General features: G+C 57.6%; 10 protein-coding genes across 10 annotated transcripts; 4 read left to right on the top strand and 6 right to left on the bottom strand.

The window, feature by feature from the left end:
* The first annotated feature begins 14 nt into the window (after positions 1-14).
* F5144DRAFT_526909 (uncharacterized protein) lies at positions 15-1534 on the top strand. The gene is made up of 2 exons (XM_066786838.1): positions 15-615; positions 679-1534. Exons 1-2 carry the CDS (start codon positions 234-236, stop codon positions 1197-1199), a joined length of 903 nt encoding a protein of 300 aa, XP_066646471.1. The 5' UTR covers positions 15-233; the 3' UTR covers positions 1200-1534.
* Positions 1328-2690, bottom strand: F5144DRAFT_627026 (Elongator complex protein 5; the record flags this gene model as incomplete). Its single annotated transcript, XM_066792282.1, has 3 exons — positions 2408-2690; positions 2164-2338; positions 1328-2067 (listed from the first exon to the last, which is right to left on the bottom strand). The coding sequence occupies exons 1-3, from the start codon at positions 2564-2566 to the stop codon at positions 1328-1330; spliced, it is 1074 nt and encodes a 357-aa protein (XP_066646470.1). The 5' UTR covers positions 2567-2690.
* A 455-nt stretch (positions 2691-3145) lies between these two features.
* On the bottom strand, positions 3146-4566 carry F5144DRAFT_116319 (Asx homology domain-containing protein). The gene is made up of 2 exons (XM_066782174.1): positions 4036-4566; positions 3146-3978 (listed from the first exon to the last, which is right to left on the bottom strand). The coding sequence occupies exons 1-2, from the start codon at positions 4435-4437 to the stop codon at positions 3322-3324; spliced, it is 1059 nt and encodes a 352-aa protein (XP_066646469.1). The 5' UTR covers positions 4438-4566; the 3' UTR covers positions 3146-3321.
* Positions 4567-4985: 419 nt separating this feature from the next.
* On the top strand, positions 4986-6224 carry F5144DRAFT_505702 (Longin-like domain-containing protein). The gene is made up of 2 exons (XM_066786451.1): positions 4986-5320; positions 5400-6224. Exons 1-2 carry the CDS (start codon positions 5287-5289, stop codon positions 6011-6013), a joined length of 648 nt encoding a protein of 215 aa, XP_066646468.1. The 5' UTR covers positions 4986-5286; the 3' UTR covers positions 6014-6224.
* F5144DRAFT_641454 (uncharacterized protein) lies at positions 6155-8154 on the bottom strand. Its single transcript, XM_066792768.1, has 2 exons — positions 7452-8154; positions 6155-7340 (listed from the first exon to the last, which is right to left on the bottom strand). The coding sequence occupies exons 1-2, from the start codon at positions 7729-7731 to the stop codon at positions 6361-6363; spliced, it is 1260 nt and encodes a 419-aa protein (XP_066646467.1). The 5' UTR covers positions 7732-8154; the 3' UTR covers positions 6155-6360.
* Positions 8155-8816: 662 nt separating this feature from the next.
* F5144DRAFT_116284 (cleft lip and palate transmembrane protein 1-domain-containing protein) lies at positions 8817-10949 on the bottom strand. The gene is made up of 2 exons (XM_066782173.1): positions 10810-10949; positions 8817-10738 (listed from the first exon to the last, which is right to left on the bottom strand). Exons 1-2 carry the CDS (start codon positions 10864-10866, stop codon positions 8822-8824), a joined length of 1974 nt encoding a protein of 657 aa, XP_066646466.1. The 5' UTR covers positions 10867-10949; the 3' UTR covers positions 8817-8821.
* A 1012-nt stretch (positions 10950-11961) lies between these two features.
* Positions 11962-12976, top strand: F5144DRAFT_116274 (uncharacterized protein). Its single transcript, XM_066782172.1, has 2 exons — positions 11962-12205; positions 12311-12976. The coding sequence occupies exons 1-2, from the start codon at positions 12052-12054 to the stop codon at positions 12865-12867; spliced, it is 711 nt and encodes a 236-aa protein (XP_066646465.1). The 5' UTR covers positions 11962-12051; the 3' UTR covers positions 12868-12976.
* F5144DRAFT_562008 (nucleophile aminohydrolase) lies at positions 12918-14201 on the bottom strand. Its single transcript, XM_066788287.1, has 3 exons — positions 14009-14201; positions 13825-13936; positions 12918-13739 (listed from the first exon to the last, which is right to left on the bottom strand). The coding sequence occupies exons 1-3, from the start codon at positions 14044-14046 to the stop codon at positions 13086-13088; spliced, it is 804 nt and encodes a 267-aa protein (XP_066646464.1). The 5' UTR covers positions 14047-14201; the 3' UTR covers positions 12918-13085.
* A 95-nt stretch (positions 14202-14296) lies between these two features.
* Positions 14297-15466, top strand: F5144DRAFT_562006 (vacuolar protein sorting 55). Its single transcript, XM_066788286.1, has 2 exons — positions 14297-14988; positions 15079-15466. The coding sequence occupies exons 1-2, from the start codon at positions 14733-14735 to the stop codon at positions 15210-15212; spliced, it is 390 nt and encodes a 129-aa protein (XP_066646463.1). The 5' UTR covers positions 14297-14732; the 3' UTR covers positions 15213-15466.
* On the bottom strand, positions 15467-18610 carry F5144DRAFT_609812 (ADC synthase). Its single transcript, XM_066791641.1, has 2 exons — positions 17895-18610; positions 15467-17771 (listed from the first exon to the last, which is right to left on the bottom strand). Exons 1-2 carry the CDS (start codon positions 18324-18326, stop codon positions 15660-15662), a joined length of 2544 nt encoding a protein of 847 aa, XP_066646462.1. The 5' UTR covers positions 18327-18610; the 3' UTR covers positions 15467-15659.
* Between the last annotated feature and the right edge of the window lie 202 nt (positions 18611-18812).

The following is an 18812-nucleotide window of genomic DNA, read 5'->3' as shown; positions in this document are numbered from 1 at the left end:
TCTTTAGAAAATATTCCAGTAATATATTAACCCTAACCCTTTTCTGCCCATCATCCGCTCATGCATGCTGCAACTCCCCGCTGCTTCAGGCCTTCCCGCAGCCAGCTACAACCCTGCACACGCCTTATCTCAGCCGCACCTCGCCTGTAATTTTGTCCACCAGACGTCATCTTTCACCGTCCAGTCTTTCGACTATCAACACATATTCCCTTCCCTCACCGCTCGCAATTACCATGGCCGACCGACGAGACGGGCAATCCCGCCGTGGGGGCGACAGGCCTTCGTACGACAGTAGGGACAGGCGGCGTGATCGGGATGGAGGTCGGGAGCGCGACGATAACAACCGGCGCCAAAACTCTGCCCGTGATCACGGTAGGGACAAAGATCGGGATAGAGACCACCGGCGGTATCGGTCGCGCTCCCGAGACCGAGGCGACCGCCGCCGTTCCCGCTCTCCTGGTCGCGATCGAGGTTATGCGTCGCGCGATGCGAACAGAGAAAGGGAAAAGGAAAGGGACCGGGGCCACCACCGACGGCGCGAGGACAATCGGGCAGAACCGCAACGAGAGCGCGGGGATAGGAGCGTAAGAGGTGATGTGGAGCGTTCAGAACGAGGTACTACCTCTCCTCCCCCAATTCCTCACACGCTTTCAGGTACTAACGGTTGTGACCCTCTAGACAAGCCACGACGCGATAGGGACGGTCGCAACACCACAGAATCACCGCGCCACGTAGCAAGCCCTAGGAGAGGCGCAGATCGAGACAGTGACGAACACCCGCAGCTCCCCACACGCTCAAAACCGAGCAGCGCAGCCGCTTCTACGCCCACGGCACCCGTCTCTTTCAAAGTCAAGGGCCGGGACGGCAGCCATGGCCCCGAAACACAACAACAGTCCACATCGACACGGGAAAACAGCCAGGAGCAGCAGCAACGTCACGACGACGGAGACCGGCACCAATCCAGAGGACGGTTTGACGCAGAACCTATGGATGAGGACGAAGAGGAGGATGTCATGGTTGAGGATGACGGTCTGGACGACATGGCTGCAATGATGGGGTTCGGCGGGTTCGGTACTACAAAAAATAAGAAGGTGATAGGGAATAATGTGGGGACTGTAAGGAAAGAGAAAAAGACCGAGTATAGGCAGTACATGAACCGCCAGGGGGGGTTCAACAGGCCTCTCAGTCCAAGCAGGTAAGGGCCAAGGCCGGGGGAGACGTGGAGGGGTGTATATCGTCAGCATTGATACCCAGGTTATCCAAACCAACAGTAGTAGCAGGATAATTATAGGATACTTGCTGCTCTGAGGGCAGCTTGAAACACACCCTAAATCTCATCCTCCTCCTCATCAAAATCATCCTCCCTCCCCATGTCATACAAAATCCTCCCACCCTCTCCACCACCAACATCAGTCTGCGCATCAAAATACGGCAGCACCACCCCCTCCCGATCCCGCCTCTGCTTCTCCGTCAACCCAAGATTAAACGACGCCTCCATCTCCTCCTCCCCACCACCCCCCTCCTCTCCCGCAGCCGGCCCCCTAAACTCAGGATGATCCCCCATCACCATCACCACCGCCCCACCACCAACACCAGCACTTCCCCCCCTCGACGCACTCAACACAAAACTCTCCGCCACCGCCCGCCCACTCCGCCTCCGCATCTCCATCTCCACCATCACACCCGTACCTCCATCCCCATCACCACCATCCCTACTACCATCCCCCTCCCACCCCCCTAGCCCAACCAACACCCCCTCGCGCCCCTCCCGCAACCCCCACTCCGGCGCAGCCAGGCTGCGCTCGCTTGCGCGCCGCGCCGCCACGGCCTGGCGCAGGTTGGAGACGCGGAAGATGGTCGTGGCGAGGTGGGTTAGGAGGGTTAGGGGGTCGGGGTGGTACTGGTACTGGTGCTGCTGGGTTGGGGTTGGGAGGAGGGTGGGGACTTCGGTGTGGTAGACGGCGACGAGGGAGGCGGTGGGGGGGATGGCGGCGGCGAAGAAGGCGGGGAGGAGGGTGGGGGTTTGGGAAGAGGCGGGGTTGAGTGTGTCGAGGAGGATGAGGGATTCTGAAAAAAAAAGGGGGGGGAGGGTTAGTTGGTTGTTGAGTGTAAGGCGGGGGGGCGGGATATGGGGGAGGGGGGCGGAGGGCGGAGGAAACGTACTCTGGGTTGGGGGGGTTGCGTCCTTGGTGGTGCCGGGTCGCGGAGGTGCTACATGTGAAGTGATCTCGGCTGCGATCGCTTTGAGGCTCTTGCCGCGAGCTCTAATGAAGATGTCGGCGAGGGCGGGCTTTTTTATTGTCGCAAAGGAAACGAAGACGATTTTAGCACGTTCCAGCTTGTGATGCGTTAGTTGATGTCCAAATGTGAAGTTTTCTGAAACGACGTGTTTGGTAATTGAACTCACCTTCGCCCTTCTCATAAACTCATGTAGAAGAGGTTCGGCGCTCTGTTCCAAGGTGTTGAGGATGAGGGTGAGTGGGCTGGCGCTGTCTCGGAGGTTGAGCAGCTTCTCAAAAAGCAGCAGGCTATGAGCCCGTTTGTGCGCCTGCGCAGAAGGCGCCATGGTCCAAGCAGGTGATTTAGAGTATGGATATGTCCGGCTATATGGTTGAGAATGGAACGGGGTTGTAAACGTAAGTTTATCAGAAGTGTAAAGTTACTTGTGTGTTGAGTTGGGACGAATAAATCATTGCGCTCGAGTCATCGCTTTTGCGTCTGATAATTTTCACTAACATGCATGAATGGAGCCCCCACTCTATCAGAAGCTGCTGCAACACACCTGGGAACAACTCGAAAGTCTTGAACAACGACCTCAAGTATTAAATCTGCTCGATTTTCCTACACGGTACCCGTCTACGGGCTATGGCGGTTTCCGTTCTCCCACGTCGATTTTCCAGTCATGCTGGCTAAAGGGGTATCTCGTACATGCTATTCCGACAACACCAACTCCTGCGGTAATCCCATAACCGCTGCCTTTTCTCTTAAAATGCAATATCCTGTTGCTTTTCATTCATCTCATGCGCTGCATTGTTTAGCCAGTTGGTGATCCAAACGGATGACAAGGGAAAAGTAGCACGAGCTCTCGTGTGGATAACATCACAAGCTTTCCCGCGACCGACGGCATTGCGGAATTTCGACAACCAGCGTTCTCTTAGATCGCGGAACGGGGTCGGATACCGACCTAATGGTCCCAGATTTACCCCCCCGGGCCTTTCGGGGCGATCGTCTTACCGTCACTTCCGGGCCCCGTCTCTTCGGCTGTCGCACTCGTTTGGAAATTCCCCTTCCATCGTCCTTTGCAGATGGCTCGTCCGACTTCTAATCGGATCGAGCAAGAACAGTGGACGGGGAGGCCTTTTGCTCTTGTGAAGCTACGGGCGGGCTATTTGAAGAAATTTCCGACGAGTTGATGGGTTGAGGTGTTTTCGAGCCGCCGTTTGTAGCCTCCGCCCGGCTACCTTTTGTATCCACACTATGGATTTTGGTATCGCGGGTGCCTCGAGGAGAGTCGTTTTTAGGGGTGGACTGGAGCGATCGGGCAGATCGCCGGGTTGGCCGGGGCGTTGTAGTTCCTTCGGCATCGAGAGGGGGTCCCTCGCTTGTTTCTGTCACTCCCTGCTCCAACCCCTCGTCCGACTCGGGATCTTTGGTTTTGTGTTCGGCTGGCAGCTTTGTTTCCCACTCGTCCTCAAATCGCTCCCGAAGAAACTGGTCGTAATCACCCCGCTTGTGCTTCTCGTGGGCAACCCAAGCCTGGCTCAGCCATTCTTCGTCGTGCCGGCCAAGCTGGATATTCTCGCAGTAGCGAGCGCAGTCATACCGAAAATTGTCATCATTGCGCAGCGAGGCCGGGTTTGGGCGAGCATCTTGAGTGCCGGCATCCAGGAGGTGGGTCTCGTCTGGGAACTTGGCCAGTACGTCCTGCTTTTCCTCTGGAGTGAGGATGTCCCAAGCCAGTGGGTGCAAGAGAATGGCCTGATAATCGGTGTCAGCAAATATGAGAGACGTAAAAAGCGTAAATATAATACTCACTCTTAGATCCGCGACCGCCAGCGGAGATTTCGAGTCTGTGAACACAAACGGTGCCTCCCATTTTTTATCCTGGGCAGATTTGCGCGTGGCGGGGGCGGCGTGGCGGGGCTTCTTCGTCGAAGCTGGATTCTTGGAAATGCTGGCTTTGCGTTTTTGAACGCTGGATTGGCCACTCCCATCGGAGTCGTGAGCAAACGACTTCTCCCCTTCCACTTTCCTCTCGGGGCTGGCCGTCGGCTGCTTCGCGATTACGACGCTTTCAGCGACGGTCTCAACCTTTGATTCCACTTGGTTGCTTGAGACGGGCGATACTTTATCATCCTTAACCGGGCTGCCGAGGCGGACGTTAACGACGCTCTCCGGAGGCGAGGAGAGCGGGCTGCTGGACAGTCCCTCCGACATGGTGAATGGGGATGTTGTTTGATGCGGCTGAGGTAATGAAATTGGGCGAACAGAAGATATAATAGTCGTCAGGAGAAGAGGGCAAGACTTAGATCTACGCCCTGAGAACCACCAATTCGAACCATCAATTTGAGCCACCAGGATGGGAGAAGTCGGTAAGTGTGAAATAAAAGAATGTCGCGGAGCAAGTCAGTAAATAGAACTTGGGAGTTGAGGGTTCAGTTTTTAAAATAGAATTTTCAGTTGGTTGAGGTATTGTTTATTCAGACACCAGACAACAATAACAAAGTTGGGCACTAGCAACTTGGATCCGTGCGAAACGGGTTTGAGGTGGTCGAAGTGGTCGAGGTGAGGGGGGGTACAAAGTCCAGCCTCGATTACAAGGCTGAATGAAGCTGTGATGGGGTGGTGGAAGCATGGCCCGTTTGCGAGACCCCTGAAATGCAGAGAAATTCAGGATTGGCCAGCCTTGCTTCTTGGCTCCTTTGGGGCCCACTTGACAAGGGGAGCTCAAGATCGAGGCAGGCCTGTGCTCCTTTTCCACTTCCAGCGATTCGATCAGAACTTGGCAAGCAGACGCCATTGACGGATAATTGCACAACAAGGCCTCCACGGAAGACAATTCGGCTTCAAACGAATACAGTTGCTTCGATATATCTTGCTGGAACCCACTCTTGTCCGCCAAGCCGTGGCCCTTCTGATGACGACACCATCGCTCCTTTGAAAAGCCACGTTACTGTACTAGGCTCGATACCTTGGTGGCCGCCTACAATCACCCCGAGGCACGGTTGACAATTGCAACTCCAACCCCCAACCACAACACACCACACCACACACACTCGATCCAAGATGATTCGCTCAACACAGATTGCGAGGCTCGACGGTATGGCCCCGTCGCCACCACCCCTACCCCTACCGCATCCCCAAAGACTCCCATACTGACCAAAGCTCCCAACCACCAGGCCTCATGCTCTGCGCCTCCGTCGACGACTCCGAGTCCGAACAGGCCCTCTCGGAAGTAAAATCCCAAGTAAAGCTAATCCTACGCCGTCTGAGCCGCACCTCGGAGCCGCAGGCGTCGATCGAGAGCGGGGCGTACACGCTGCACTACCTGATCGCGGCCGACATCGTGTACGTGGCCATCACGGACCGGACGTACCCGCGCAAGCTGGCCTTCACCTACCTGTCGGACCTGGCGACCGAGTTCTCGACCACCTACCCGGCGCAGCAGCTCCTCAGCCCCGTGCTGCGGCCCTACGCCTTCATGGAGTTCGACACCTTCATCAGCCGCACCAAGGCCACCTACAGCGACGCCCGCGCGACGCAGAATTTGGATAAGCTGAACGACGAGCTGCGCGACGTGACTAAGGTCATGACCAAGAATATCGAGGATTTGCTGTACCGCGGGGATAGCCTGGAGCGCATGGGGGAGCTGAGTAGCAGGTTGCGGGACGACAGCAAGAAGTACAGGAAGGCGGCCGTCAAGATCAATTGGGATTTGATGCTGAAGCAGTACGGGCCGTTTGGGGCGCTCGGGCTGATCATCCTGGGGTTCTTGTGGTGGCGGTTCTTTTGAGCGGGACTGGTAGGAGAGTGGTGGTTTGCTGCTGGACAGGGCAGGGATGCTTTGTTTTCGGCCTCAGCATCGGCGTTCGGGTTTGGAATTCAGCGGCCGGCTATGCCGTTACTTTGTGTGTATGCTTGGTTGATGTGTGTATGAACTAAATATTAGACGGTCACGGATGGGGTATGATGCCGAACCCTCGGTGCTTTCCCTAGTTTGCAGTTTGACCCTGCTGGGTCGAGTAATAGTATTGTGTATCTTGAAAAACTTGCCCCGACCATTTTGAGCCTACCCGTCCTGAAACTCCGTGCTTCACCCCAAAGCCAACTCACTCAAAAATTAGTTAACGCCAAACACCCTTACATAACGCTGCAGTTGGACGCCGATGGCAGCGTCGAAGCCAAAGATGATATCGGGGGCACCGGCATAGCCGTATGATACCACTCCAAATGCTCCCGAAACGCCTCCAAATCCGGGAACCCACTCTCGTCCTGAACGTACTTCAGCTCGGAGCTGTCCTCTCCCTCGTCGAGGTACGTAGCCTCCTCGCAATACGGGCATATCAGTCCCGCCTGCCAGCCCCCGGGCTCCGGCGGCATATGGTTCGCGATCGCCAGCGGCGCAAACACAACCACCTTCTCCTCCCCATTGTCGGCGCTGATCCCCTTGGCCTGCCAGTGCGGGTAGCCCGTCACGGCCGTCGGCGCCAGCGGCATCCGCTCCGACGGTATGCTCGACAGGTCCGGCCAGACGATGAACCCTTCGCAGTAATCACAGACGAACGCGGCGTCATGCGATTCCCCCAGCACCTGGAACCGCCCCACCTCGTTACAACTCGGCACGAGCTCCTCCAAGCTCCGCCTCCTCCCCAGCGTTGGGCCCTCTCCCCCACCACCACCACCACCACCACCATCATCACCCTCCCCCCTTCCCGCCGCCGCCGCCTCTGCCGCCACCTCCAAATCCCCCGCCCGGCGCGAAGCCTCCAACCCCTGCCCCCCACCACCACGACCACCCCCCCTACCATCACCCGAACCCTCCCCCCCCCTCTGCCAAACGGGCATCCTCTCCCCCTCCCGCGCAACCTGCGCACGCTTCAGACGGCGATGCACATGGAAGGCGCCGAGGCAGCGGGCGGGGCTCTCCTGGTCGGCGACGGTGGCGGCGAAGATGCGGGTGGCGGCGCGGCACTGGGCGCGGTGCAGGGCGCGGCGCAGGTGGGCGGTCTCGCGCGCCCACGTCGGGTTGATGGGCCCGCCCTGGCGCGCCCAGTCGCGGAAGTTTTGCGTGTGGAATTGGAAGCGCGTGAGGAGGGACTGGAGGGTGTGGAGGGATTCGGCTGTTGGGGGGAGGGCGGGGGGTTAGTTGGGGGTTTGGGGGTGGGTGGGTGAAAGGAGATGGGGAGAGAGAGGGGGGGGTAGGGATGGGGATGGGGATGGGGAGTGCTCACGGGTTCGGTCGTTTTCGTAGTAGAATTGCCCGTGTACGAGCGGTGCCATCTCTTGAAAGTCCTTTTTGGCTTCGTCGAGGGCTTCCTCGAGCACGCGGGTCTGCTCGAACTCGTCGGGTCCCCATTGCCGTTTGTCGGCGAACATGAGGATGCGCACGGCCTCGGTCAGGCACCTCGCGATGGCGGCCAGGAGGGTGCCGACGGTTTGGGCTTCATGGCTGCTGCCGTCGATGCTTCCCAGGCTACCCTTCCTGCTGTCGCGGCCCGCGCCGCTGCTCATTGCCTGCTGGCTATCCCTCCCTGCTGCCGTTGCTTTTGACGGTTCGTCTCCCAGTTTTGGTTGGGTTGTTGCGTGGTTGAGAGACACTCAGCTCAGCCCTGCATGCCGATCTCTAGCCAGTGCTCGTTCCGGGTAGGTAGCTTTTTATCGTTCGTTGGGTAGAATTCGAGTGTGATTTTGCTCGCAAAATGCTTGTATGTGCAATGATTCCTGCTACCACCTGAAGCAAACGGACCGTACTTTTCTTGGGACAATTGCTGCAGAACCAGGTGTCTTGTTTGGTCTGGGCGAATGTTCGGCGCTGATGCCGGCTTCTGGGAGGGTCGCCGGGGGATAAGGTTGTCTTGGCGTGACCGTGGACAGGGACGGGGGGAGGGTTCGGCGGCCTCGGTACGCTAACCGTACGAAGTACTACCTCTTTGAGACACAGTGGCCTACGCCTTGTTGTCTCTCTGAAACTCAATAAAACTTCTCCGAGCTGATGCCATTAATTGGTTTTCCAATCCAAATTCTATCCGGTATGCGAAACATGGATAATAGTTCAGCAAGGTTGCAGGTTGTCGAGGAATCTGTGTTCAAGGTACCTCCGAATATTCGCGGGGTGCTTGCCCGAAGCAGAAGGGCATCACGCTAACTCTAATGGATGTCAGGGGAGGGATCGGCAGGCCTGCACCTCGTAGCCGACGCAAGTGCAACGGTTTTCATGGTTACATCAAAGCTCGATTTCTGCAAGTTGGGGAACAAACCGCTAACACGCGATTTAGATTGGGCAGATGCCGAATTAACGTCCCCGAAAGTGAGGGTGCGCTCTGATTCAAAAGCGGCACGCTGCCCAATGGGAGGTTGATGTCTTCCACAACCAGGAACTGTGCCGTTCAGCCCTACGAGGCTTTCAGGGGCAGTCGGAATTCGGAGGTCCCGAACGGATGTGCAACATCGGCTCGTCCTCGCCGGCGATCAACATCGCTCAGTCAAGCAAACGTAATACTGGCAATGGATGATGAAAAGAGACGGGAAGGGCATGATAGAGTTGTATTATTCAGCGTGGTATTTCCCTTTTCTCTCTCTCTCTCGATTTAGCCAAATGTCCCTACTTCCTTTTAGTCGCCTTGGGTGCGTGGGCGCCCGTGGCTTTGGCAGTGCTCTCGGCCGGGCCAGCGGGCAAAGCCTCTTTCTCCTTCTTGTCTGCCCCCTTCTTGTCAGCCTCCTTCTCAGCCTCTTGTTCGTCATCGCCGCCCTGGCCAAACTCGTTGACTCGGGTATAATCGATCTTGTACGCCCATCGTTGGTAAACATAGACGAAGAAAATAATGTCGTCCCGGAACGTCGCCAGGCGGTGTAGGAACGGCATCTTGATGGTGAAAGCGAAGAGGTCGTCGATGAAGGTGTTGAGGAACTTGTACATCATGGCCTTGGCCGGCATGTGGGCCACGCTCTTGAGTCGGTAGTTGATGTAGAGCGACGGCACCATCATGAGGAAGCCGTAGGCATAGACGGAGCCGACGAGGGTCGTGATGACGTACGAGTACCACGACTTGTGTGTCTCATAGATGAGGGAGTAGATGGCGTAGGCGATGAGCAGCGGGACGCCGGCAATGTACATGTACTTGAAGGCGATCTCGTCGTACTCCTTGGTCTTCTCCTCGGTCTCGCTCAGCTTGTGCTTGTCCTCGAAGGAAACCCGGTAGGGGATGATGGACCCCGGAGCCGGGCGCACCCGGACATTGACCACGGTCGTGATCTTCCAGAGCTCGATGACAATGCCGACAGCCTGCCCGCCCAGGATCATCCAGCTCGTGTTCTGGGACTGGTCGATCAAGTAGAGGAAAATCACCAGCTGCATAAAGACATTGGCGAGGATGGACCGCACCGAGATGCCCACGTTGTCCTTCTTCTTGCGATAATGCGCAATGTCGGACCCAAAGGCCAGCGTCTCGAGAATCATGTGCGCAATACTGACGACCACAGTGATGCTGAGGAGGATCGGGTTGGTGTCGATAAAAATCTCCTTGATCATCTCAATCTCACTTCCATCGCCGCCGCCCGGTAGCGAATTCCCATAGGCGGCCTGGCGGGCTGACTCCTTGCCGCTCATGTCAATGGACGCCATCGTCTTGAACTTCCACTCGGCCAAGTTGTTGAGATCAATCCGAATAGGCAAGGTTTTGACCGTGTCGTTCAAGACCGTCATGTGAGTCTTCAGTTGCCAGAACGTGTTCACGAAGAGGATCGGGTAGTACCACGAGTTTTGACCTGTGCCGTCCCGCGCGCCGGTTTGTTCGAGACGTAGAAACTGGCGAACTGCTGGGTGTGACTGGGGAAACGAGAACACCCCGGAGTTCGGGATGAAGGATAGCGACACGTTCGGGTGGTAGTAGCTCGCAATGATGGGTCCGGATTGCTCGGGCTCGTCGTTGGCAGGCTCATCGGCAACGTCCGACTGATCTCCCAAAAGGCTCCTCGTCTTGGCTTCCTTCTTCTTGGGAATGTACTGGGTCAAAGGGTAGACGAAGTGATAAGCCGAGGCCGGGTCGTAGCCTCGCTGTGTCGGATCGAGGTTCGCTCCAGACAAGCCAACGTAAAAATGGCCCCAGAGTGTACCGTTGTGTTGGACAGGCGTGGGGACGTAAATAATACCCTCTGCGGTACGCTTGTCGGTCCAATTCCCAATCCGAAACTTCTTCTCCTCAAACACTATTGCGTCCTTGGTGTGGTCCTTGAGCGGCGTAAGCCCAAAGGTAGGCGAGACGGTTACAACGATGTCGACTGCGCTGTCTTCGGGCCAGATCGGGGCCACCATTTGCGGGATCTGGTTGTAGGAGGCGCCATCATTCAGACGCGGCGGCCGTTCGCTGTACGGGGGAACTTGACTCGACGTCACAACCTGGGCCGTATTGCCATTGGCGTCGCGGACTGTGGTGGTTTGGGGGCCTCCCATAAACTGCTTTATCGCGAATTGCATAGCCATGTAAATGGCTACGCCTTGGATGAGCGTTCTGAAGATGGACTGTCGCAAATACAAAAGTCAGCCTTCCTCTTCCAAACCCGGACATTCGAAACGAACCAGGAACCACATACATTTTGGCCTTCCTGCCGTGCAGGCTGGCCGCCTGCTTCCCCGGTGGTCTCGGGCATCCTGACGAATTGTCCGAGAAGCGCAGGCGTTGTTTTTGCTATCCGGTCGTTCTGCGAGAACTTGGGAAGCTTGTTGATGATCAACCGGAGATGGGCCCTGTGTCCACAACAATTTAGGGGCTCTGATCAGTGCGAATTGACTGTATGAACACGGTGCGGAGTACCTGCCAAGACCGTGAAAGTCCCCTCGTCAGGACACTCTAGTCCCTTACTTTTGGCCAATTCCCTCTGATTCTACTTCTTTCCTTGCCTCGTTTCATTATTGTTACCTTCCGTCGTATTTCTGACTTCCTGACACCGTTGTCGAAGGTCGCTCTCTACCGCCAATGAGTCTTCAAATCGTCCAAAGTAAAAGTTGTGGGTCCATTTTGCCCCACGTATCCATGGCTTGGCGGTCTTGGCCTGACCGGTCCATCTGATTCCACATCACAACCACGAGCTTTCAGGCCCCGCACTATTGGTCTGCAGCTGCCCGATCTGAAATGCTGAATCTTGTGACTGTGGTACCGCACAGGGAACTGTTCCTGACTCCAGCCTGCTCAAACGTTCCTCACGGGATTCCGTTTTCGGACATCGGCCCTCGGGTTTCTTGGTTTCTCGAGGTCACCCCCCCCTGGTCAGGAACTTCGCGATTTCGATTCGTTGGGCGGGGTGACATTATGTCATACCGTTGGCCCCCATCGAGGTCCACGGAGGGGTGGGTCAGGTCCGGTATAGGATGACCCATAGTCGCGACTGCGGCAACAAGAGATGAGCAAGAGTCACAGAAGGGTAGCGTCGGGTATGTCTGGTGGTATATAAGGCAAAGCTGAACAATGGAATGTTCGCCCTCCCGTCTCCCAGTGACGGCTTGTTATTCCTTGTTCCATTCCATCCTCAGTTGATATAGTTAGCGACCCGCCACGCGCCCACAATCTCGATATTCGCCAATCTGAAACTCTGCAGGCGTCTTGTCCAACCGGTCTTGCTCCAGTCAGCCTCCCACAGTACCCGTGACTGATCATTGACCACCGAGGGACAACTACGTGGCACACCTATCTCTCTAATACCCAAGGGACTCGGCCAGTGAAGTAACACAGACTGCGCGCTCCTATAAAGCACCAGCTCCCCTTCCTGCAGGAATCGACCTCTCACACCAACCAGACATCTTTTTCGCTTCCCTTTTCCCATTGACAGGCTTCCATCATGGCATCTAACGGCGCCTCTACGCCCTCAAGCGTTACCCCCAAGCGGACCAAGATCTGCGTCTACTGCGGCTCGTCAGCAGGAAACAAGCCGGAGCATGTAGAAGCTGCTCGGGCGCTAGCCCGGGTTATGGCCGCCAACAACATGGCACTCGGTAAGTCCCCAACACTTCCAGGGAGAACCCCTAAACACTCGCAACAGGACAAAGTAAAACAACAGAAAAGAAATAACAGAAAATGCTAACCTCCCTCTTCCGCAGTCTACGGCGGCGGCACAGTCGGCCTAATGGGCGAAGTAGCCAAGACGCTCGTCTCTCTCTCCGGGCCAGACTCGGTGCACGGCATCATCCCGGAGGCGCTGGTGCGGTACGAGCGGGACCCGACGTACACGTCGAAGCAGCTGGACGGGGCGTCGGGCACGCACATGGCGGTACCCGAGGAGGCCGTCTTTGGGCGCACGACCATCGTCAAGGACATGCACACGCGCAAGCGGCTGATGGCGCAGGAGGTGATCGACGGCGGGCCCGGGAGCGGCTTCATCGCCCTGAGCGGCGGCTACGGCACCCTCGAGGAGCTGTTCGAGACGGCGACCTGGAACCAGCTGGGGATTCACAACAAGGGCATTTGCGTGCTCAACATTAACGGGTTTTATGATGGGATTTTGACTTGGATCAACAAGAGTGTGGAGGAGGGGTTTATCCATGGGGAGAACAAGCGCATCTTGGCCGAGGCGAAGACCGCTGAGGATGCTATCACGGCCTTGCGGGAATACAAGGTCTCAGAGGCGGTATACAAGCTTTCATGGGGCAACCAGTAGACTTAGACAGACACAATCGACGCGCGGGCGTTGTAGAATAGAGCACTGGATCTCTCAACTCATGCGAGAATTTCTTTTCCGGGGGGCTCCTCGGCTTGACGCTGGTCGGCAGGGCGCTCCCCTTGAAGACGATGCCGGGCCACCAGGACTCTAGTCTGTCTGTTGTTACAGAATTCCCCACCACGACGCCGTATTTGAGCATCTCCAGGTTATCCCGTTTATGAGTCGACCTCCATGCCCTCCGCCTCGGTCTCGCCCGTACCCGCACCGCCCTCCTTGTCGTCCGCCACGCTCTCTATCCACGCCGTCACGTCCTGTTGGTCGTACACCTGGAAGGGCTCCACCTTGCTGCTGCCGTCCTCCGCCTTGACCACGCCCGAAACACCCACGCTCGTGTTGTCGATCGTCAGCTCGCGGTCCTGCACCAAGCTCTCCTTGAGGGCGCGCAGGCCGTGGCGGATCAGCTCCTCGCGGTCGCAGTCGGCAAACTTGTCAATGTTCTTCTCGAGGTAGGTGCGCGCCATCTGGGAGCGCGCGCCGATTGCGAAGGCCACCATCTCCTCGGTCATGCCGCTCGGCTGGAACTCGAACAGGTGCGGGCCGTGGTCGTCGACGCCCGCGACCAGCAGGCCCACGCCGTACGGCCGCTTGCCGTAGTGCTGCGTGTTGATCTGCGCCTTGGAGCCGATGATCTCCACCAACGTCCGCACGGGCATGCTGCGCCCAAAGGTCAGCCGGTGGCCGAGGCACTGCTGCTTCATGAAGTTGGAGAGGACCCGCGCGTCCGACGTGAGGCCTGCGATGGCGATGGCGACATGTTCGTCGATGGGGAACAGCTTCTTTTGGTAGGATGAGAGTTCTTCGGCGTTGCGCTGGGGTTGGGTGGTCGAAACGTTAGTAGATGTACATCCCTCCCTTTGAGGTATACATTGACCTTGGATGGCGGGGGTTGCGCACCTTGATTGCTACCAGCACGACATGTGTCTTGCTCGCGATTCCCACCACCACTGAACCCTGCTTGACTGCCTCCGCCGCATACTCGACCTGGAATATCCGCCCTTGCGGTGAACTGGGAAAGGTTGTCAGTCGGGGTCGGGAGCGCAGCCCAAGGCCGACATGGCGGGGGACCGTTGGAGCTTACAATGTGACCGAGTCGTTATCGTAGTTGTTTCTGAACATGATGGCGACGGCTGCAGTTTAAAACCGTGCGTGATGTGTGTTTTCGGTCACCTGAGCGGGTATCAATCGAGGGGATGCTTACCGTTGCGAAGTGCAGGTCGTCGATGGGATGTTGGGGGATCGCTACGGCTTGGTTTGGGGAGCTTCGTTCCACTGACAGCGCCAGGCAGCTCCAAGCTGCGTCGCCCAGGCAAGGCGGCAGGTACCTGGAACTCGGTATTGCATAACCCCGCTTAGGTGAATCCCTGCTCCGCTTCTCAGCCCATGGAGCACGGGCCGGATGAGCAGCGCCCTCGACCCCGGTCAACGCTAACCCCAACCCGGATCAGAACCAGCCAAGGCTGACGACGTCGGGGCGCTCGTCACAGCTGCGACTCCGCCGTCATCGCCAGCCGCCAACCATCACACCAACACCAACACAACCCAGCCCGACGAGCACACCGGCGTTCTTAGAAGCGCGAAACAGTACACGACGTAAACGGTACCCAGCCACGAGTAATAAACGAATTCCGTTATCGTGATCGCCGATTGATACACCCAACCCCAGACCTCGCGACGAGCAGACCTGACAAGGCTTCCTCCAACCCACGCAATCGATCAGCCTCCTCTAACTTCCTCGGGCTCCCAACCGTCACCACCTCACCGACAACACCTCAACCCACCCCACCCCACCCAACTCGCCCACCATGCCAGCCGCCGGCCTCAAGACGATAATCGCCCTCTCCTTCGTGCTGGCCGTCGGCTTCCTGCTCGTGATCCTGTCGTGCGCGCTGTGGCACTCCTACTACCCGCTGCTGGTCGTCGGCACCTACGTGCTGGCGCCCGTGCCCAACTGGATCTGCAGCCACTGCGCGAACCCGGACGATTTTGTGGAGAGCTCCGGCGCGGCGGTGCTGGATCTGGGACGTTTCTGTACGGGGTTTTTGGTGGTGATGGGTATTGGTATGTGCTGTCCCTTCCGTTTGGAGGAGAGAGGCGGTGTTTAATGGGGAGAGATATGTGAAATGCGGTTGCTAATGTGATTCTCGGTAGCGTTGCCCGTCTTGCTCGCGCACTCGAACCTCATCTCCATCCCGGCTATGGTCATGTCTATTATTGGTGGGCTTTTGATCTACGGGACGATCATCAGCTTTACGATGTTCTTCCAGGAAGAGCAGGAGTTTTAAGGGTTGGATGATATACTGGGGTTTTAGGGGTAGCGGGAGCGAGTCGAACGTAGGCGGATGGGGCCGGGTACGATATTAAGGGGGAGTGCTTTAAGGGGTGGCATTTCTCGGCATACGGTGTACGCTAGGGCGCTCTAATCAGTGCATATTATAAGCGGGTGGGGGCGGTGGCTTTCAGCAGGTTATCACTAAAGCGAATTCGCGGTTGGAAAGGTGTAACTGGAGGAACGGCGCAGTTATATATTCCCCTGTCTTTCCGCCTTCCTATCTCATATGCACAACGCGTTAAAGCCTTGTATCCCAAATTCCGCCGTTGAGGCCCAACTCATCTATGAGTAAAAACGCCGGTACTCCCCGTGTTGCAAACAGCCGCCAGACAAGTTGAATGTCGGTCTCGTTTCCCCGTTTTCCCGAAACCAGTTGAGACACCGAAACAAGCCGTTGCCACTACTCCCGGCAAGGCTCCTCCCCAAATATCCGCAGCGGCCCCGCGAGCTTCGTAAACATCTCCTCCCGCTCGCCCTCAGGGGTACTCAGGATAGTAACCGCCCCTCCCGCCCCGATGCGCCACACCTCGTGGGTCTCCGGGCCCTCATCGCCGTTCACAACAACCTGCTCATCGTCCCACCGGAACAGACTCCGAATCGTCACGCTCCAGTCACCCCGCCCGGTAGCGCACATGTACCCAACCACGCCCGAGTACAGCCCCCGCTCTTTATGCCCCTCGATCTCCCTCAGAATCTCACAGCTCCTCTTCTTCGGCGCGCCCGTCATGCTCCCCGGCGGGAGGCTCGCAGCGAGGACATCCAACCCAGTATACCCACCGCCACCACGGGCGGCTTTCACCCCACCCACGGAAGCAGCAGCCGGAGGAGGGGGCGGCGGCGGCAAACACCCCTCCACCACCGTAATCATCTGAAACACACTCTGATACTCCTCCACCCGCAACAAATCCGGAACACTCACGCGACCGGCACCACACACGCCATGCAAGTCATGGCGAACAAGGTCGACGATCATCAGGTTCTCGGCCTCCTCCTTGGGCACGTGCAGGATGCGCTCGGCCTGCGCCAGCGTGGCCACCTGCGCCGACTTGCGCACCGTGCCCTTCATCGGCCGCATCGAGCACCGCCCGCCGCGGTCGTAGGTTAGGAAGCGCTCGGGGGAGGCGCTCACGAGCGTGGCGCCGCCGAGGCGGAGGTAGGAGGCGAAGGGGGCGGGTTGGTTGCGCCGGAGGCGTTTGAAGAGCGTCCAGGAGGAGGAGACGGTGGATGGTGAGGGTGGGGAGTGGACGCGGGGGTGTTGTTGCTGCTTCTGCGGGCTGGATGATGGGAGGGGAGCGGTGTTAGGGCGGGGGAGATTGTCGCTCCGAGGCCGGATGATGGTGGTTTGATCGGTGAGGCAGAGCTCGTAGGACTCGCCAGCCGCGATGTATTCTTGGCAGACTCGGACTTTGGCTTCATACTCCTTCGTTTGAGGCGGTTGAATAGATGCGCTCATCGAGGGACGCCGGGTTTTCAGCGCCAAAGACAGCGGCGTCACTGCTGGCTTGTTGAAAGAAGGCCTGCGTTGAGGGTTCTGGAGAGATCGGAGCTTGTCTGCTGTTTTGTCCATCCAGCTTCCCCTTTCTAGATTCCCAGAACTCAAGTGCTGGACGTGGATTTCTTTTTGTAGATGGTCGACGACGATGCTTTTGGTGATCCAGGCAAGCGAGACGTCTGGCCGATGATGTAGGCGCGGTTGTTCTAGCGAAACCCCAATACGGCTCAGGCCTTGTTCGTAAGTGATGTAGCCCATGAAACCACCAACGAAAGGGGTGTACGAGGGTTCTGTGGCGGGTAGACGCCGCGCCTCATGAAAGGCAGCGATCAAAGCCCAGACATCCCGATCTTGGTCGAGGGGTATTTTGTCCGTGAGGTTCACGGGCGACCCTCCGAAAGATCCAACCTTGATGGTAGCGTAGGAATCTCCAACGTGGTGCTCAATACGCAAGGCCTCATCAAGCCCGGCGGCGATGATGCTGTATCTCCCTCGCACATCAGCCCTTGACGTTGCTGGTGCGGCATTGGCCGAGTCGAGGACTATCCGTTCCGCGCACTCGGCACCGACTGCCTCAACGATATCTGGTACTTGCACGCCATCGGGGAGTGGCACCGTGGTGCAATGTAGCTCCGGGCTCGCCTCGAGCACCTCCCACCACTGCCGTGTGCCCTGCTCGGTTGGCCACCCGCCTAGTTGGGAAAGCAAACTCGGTGTTGTCGCCGTTCTTGCCAGGCCGTGCCCGTCCACCCTAGGCACCCTCCCCGTCTTCTCATTCCACCTCTGAGCCTGGCGGAACCAATTCAAAATGACTTTATTCCCCTCCTCCTCAGTGCACACCGATTCCGGGTGGTACTGGACGCCCCAGAAGGGCTTCGTCCTGTGCCTCACAGCCATGAGGATCCTCTCCGTGCTAGTATCCTCGCGCTGCTCTTCCACCCACGCAAGCGGCACCAGATCCGGACACGCGCTGAATGGCTCCCACCTGGCCACCTCCCACTCCTCACCCGCCACCTCCCCCTGCCCAACATCCCCACCCAAACTATGATAAAGCGTCGCCCTAAACCCCCCCACCCCCCCAAACACATCACCCCCTTCCCCACAGCCCACACCCCCCTCCCCACGATGCACCACCCCCCTCACCATGCCATGCAACCCCCTCCTCAGCCTTCCCACGCGGCCCCCATGCGCGGCGACCAGGCTCTGGAAGCCGAGACACACGCCCAGGACAGGCAGCAGGTCGGCGTCGGCGAGCCCCCAGACGTGGCGCATCAGGCCGACGTCGGCGGGGTTGTCGGGGCTGCCGGGGCCCGGCCCGCAGACGACGGCGTCGTACCGGGACAGCTCGGCGATGAAGCGGGTTTTGCGGGAGGCGTCGTCGTCGTCCGAGGAGGGGGGTAGGGGTTGGCCATTGGGTCCGTTAGGCGATCCATTGGCCGTGGTGGCGGTGGTGAGAAGGTTGTCGTCGATGAAGAGGACGGATACTTCTGCGCCGAGGAGGGTGGCGAGGAGGGAGGTGATGTTGTTGGAGAAGGAGTCGTGGGCGTCGAGGAAGAGGATGCGTGGGCGGTGCATTTCTGCCCAGTTTGCCCCTCCCGGTTGGGCTATCTTGGCCTATGTTGAGGAAGGAAAAGAAGATTCAAGTCCGGCCCCGATTGAGTCTCCGAGTCCGAGTTCTCTCACATGCAACTTTGAACGCCACTCCGGCCGACTTCGGATCAGCTTTTTAAGTCGAAATAAAATAAACAAAAAAAATTGAAACAATTCGGCTCCGGTATGTAATGAATGAGTATAGTAATTTATGTTTCACTAGTAACTGTAAGTAGTCAAAAGTGAGTGGCAAGAAAGAGGTTTATGAAGACTTTCGGAGTAGTGAGAAATAACTGAGACTAAAAAGGCTATCCCGACCATAGCCGCCACAATGAACCCTAACCCCCAAGTACCTATGGTCCTTATGAACAGCGATGAACCACTTGGCTATACCCTCGCTTCGATGTGCCTCATCGATTCTGGGGAAAACTGGCATAATATTGGGAATAGACTCAAGCAGTCAGACGGACA

The sequence above is a fragment of the Chaetomium tenue genome (assembly GCF_020726465.1).
Source record: "Chaetomium tenue strain MPI-SDFR-AT-0079 chromosome Unknown F5144scaffold_2, whole genome shotgun sequence".
In the NCBI taxonomy this organism is placed as follows: domain Eukaryota; kingdom Fungi; phylum Ascomycota; class Sordariomycetes; order Sordariales; family Chaetomiaceae; genus Chaetomium; species Chaetomium tenue.
The sequence above is the reverse complement of the archived record's forward strand: the minus strand, read 5'-3'. Positions and strand labels throughout refer to the sequence as shown.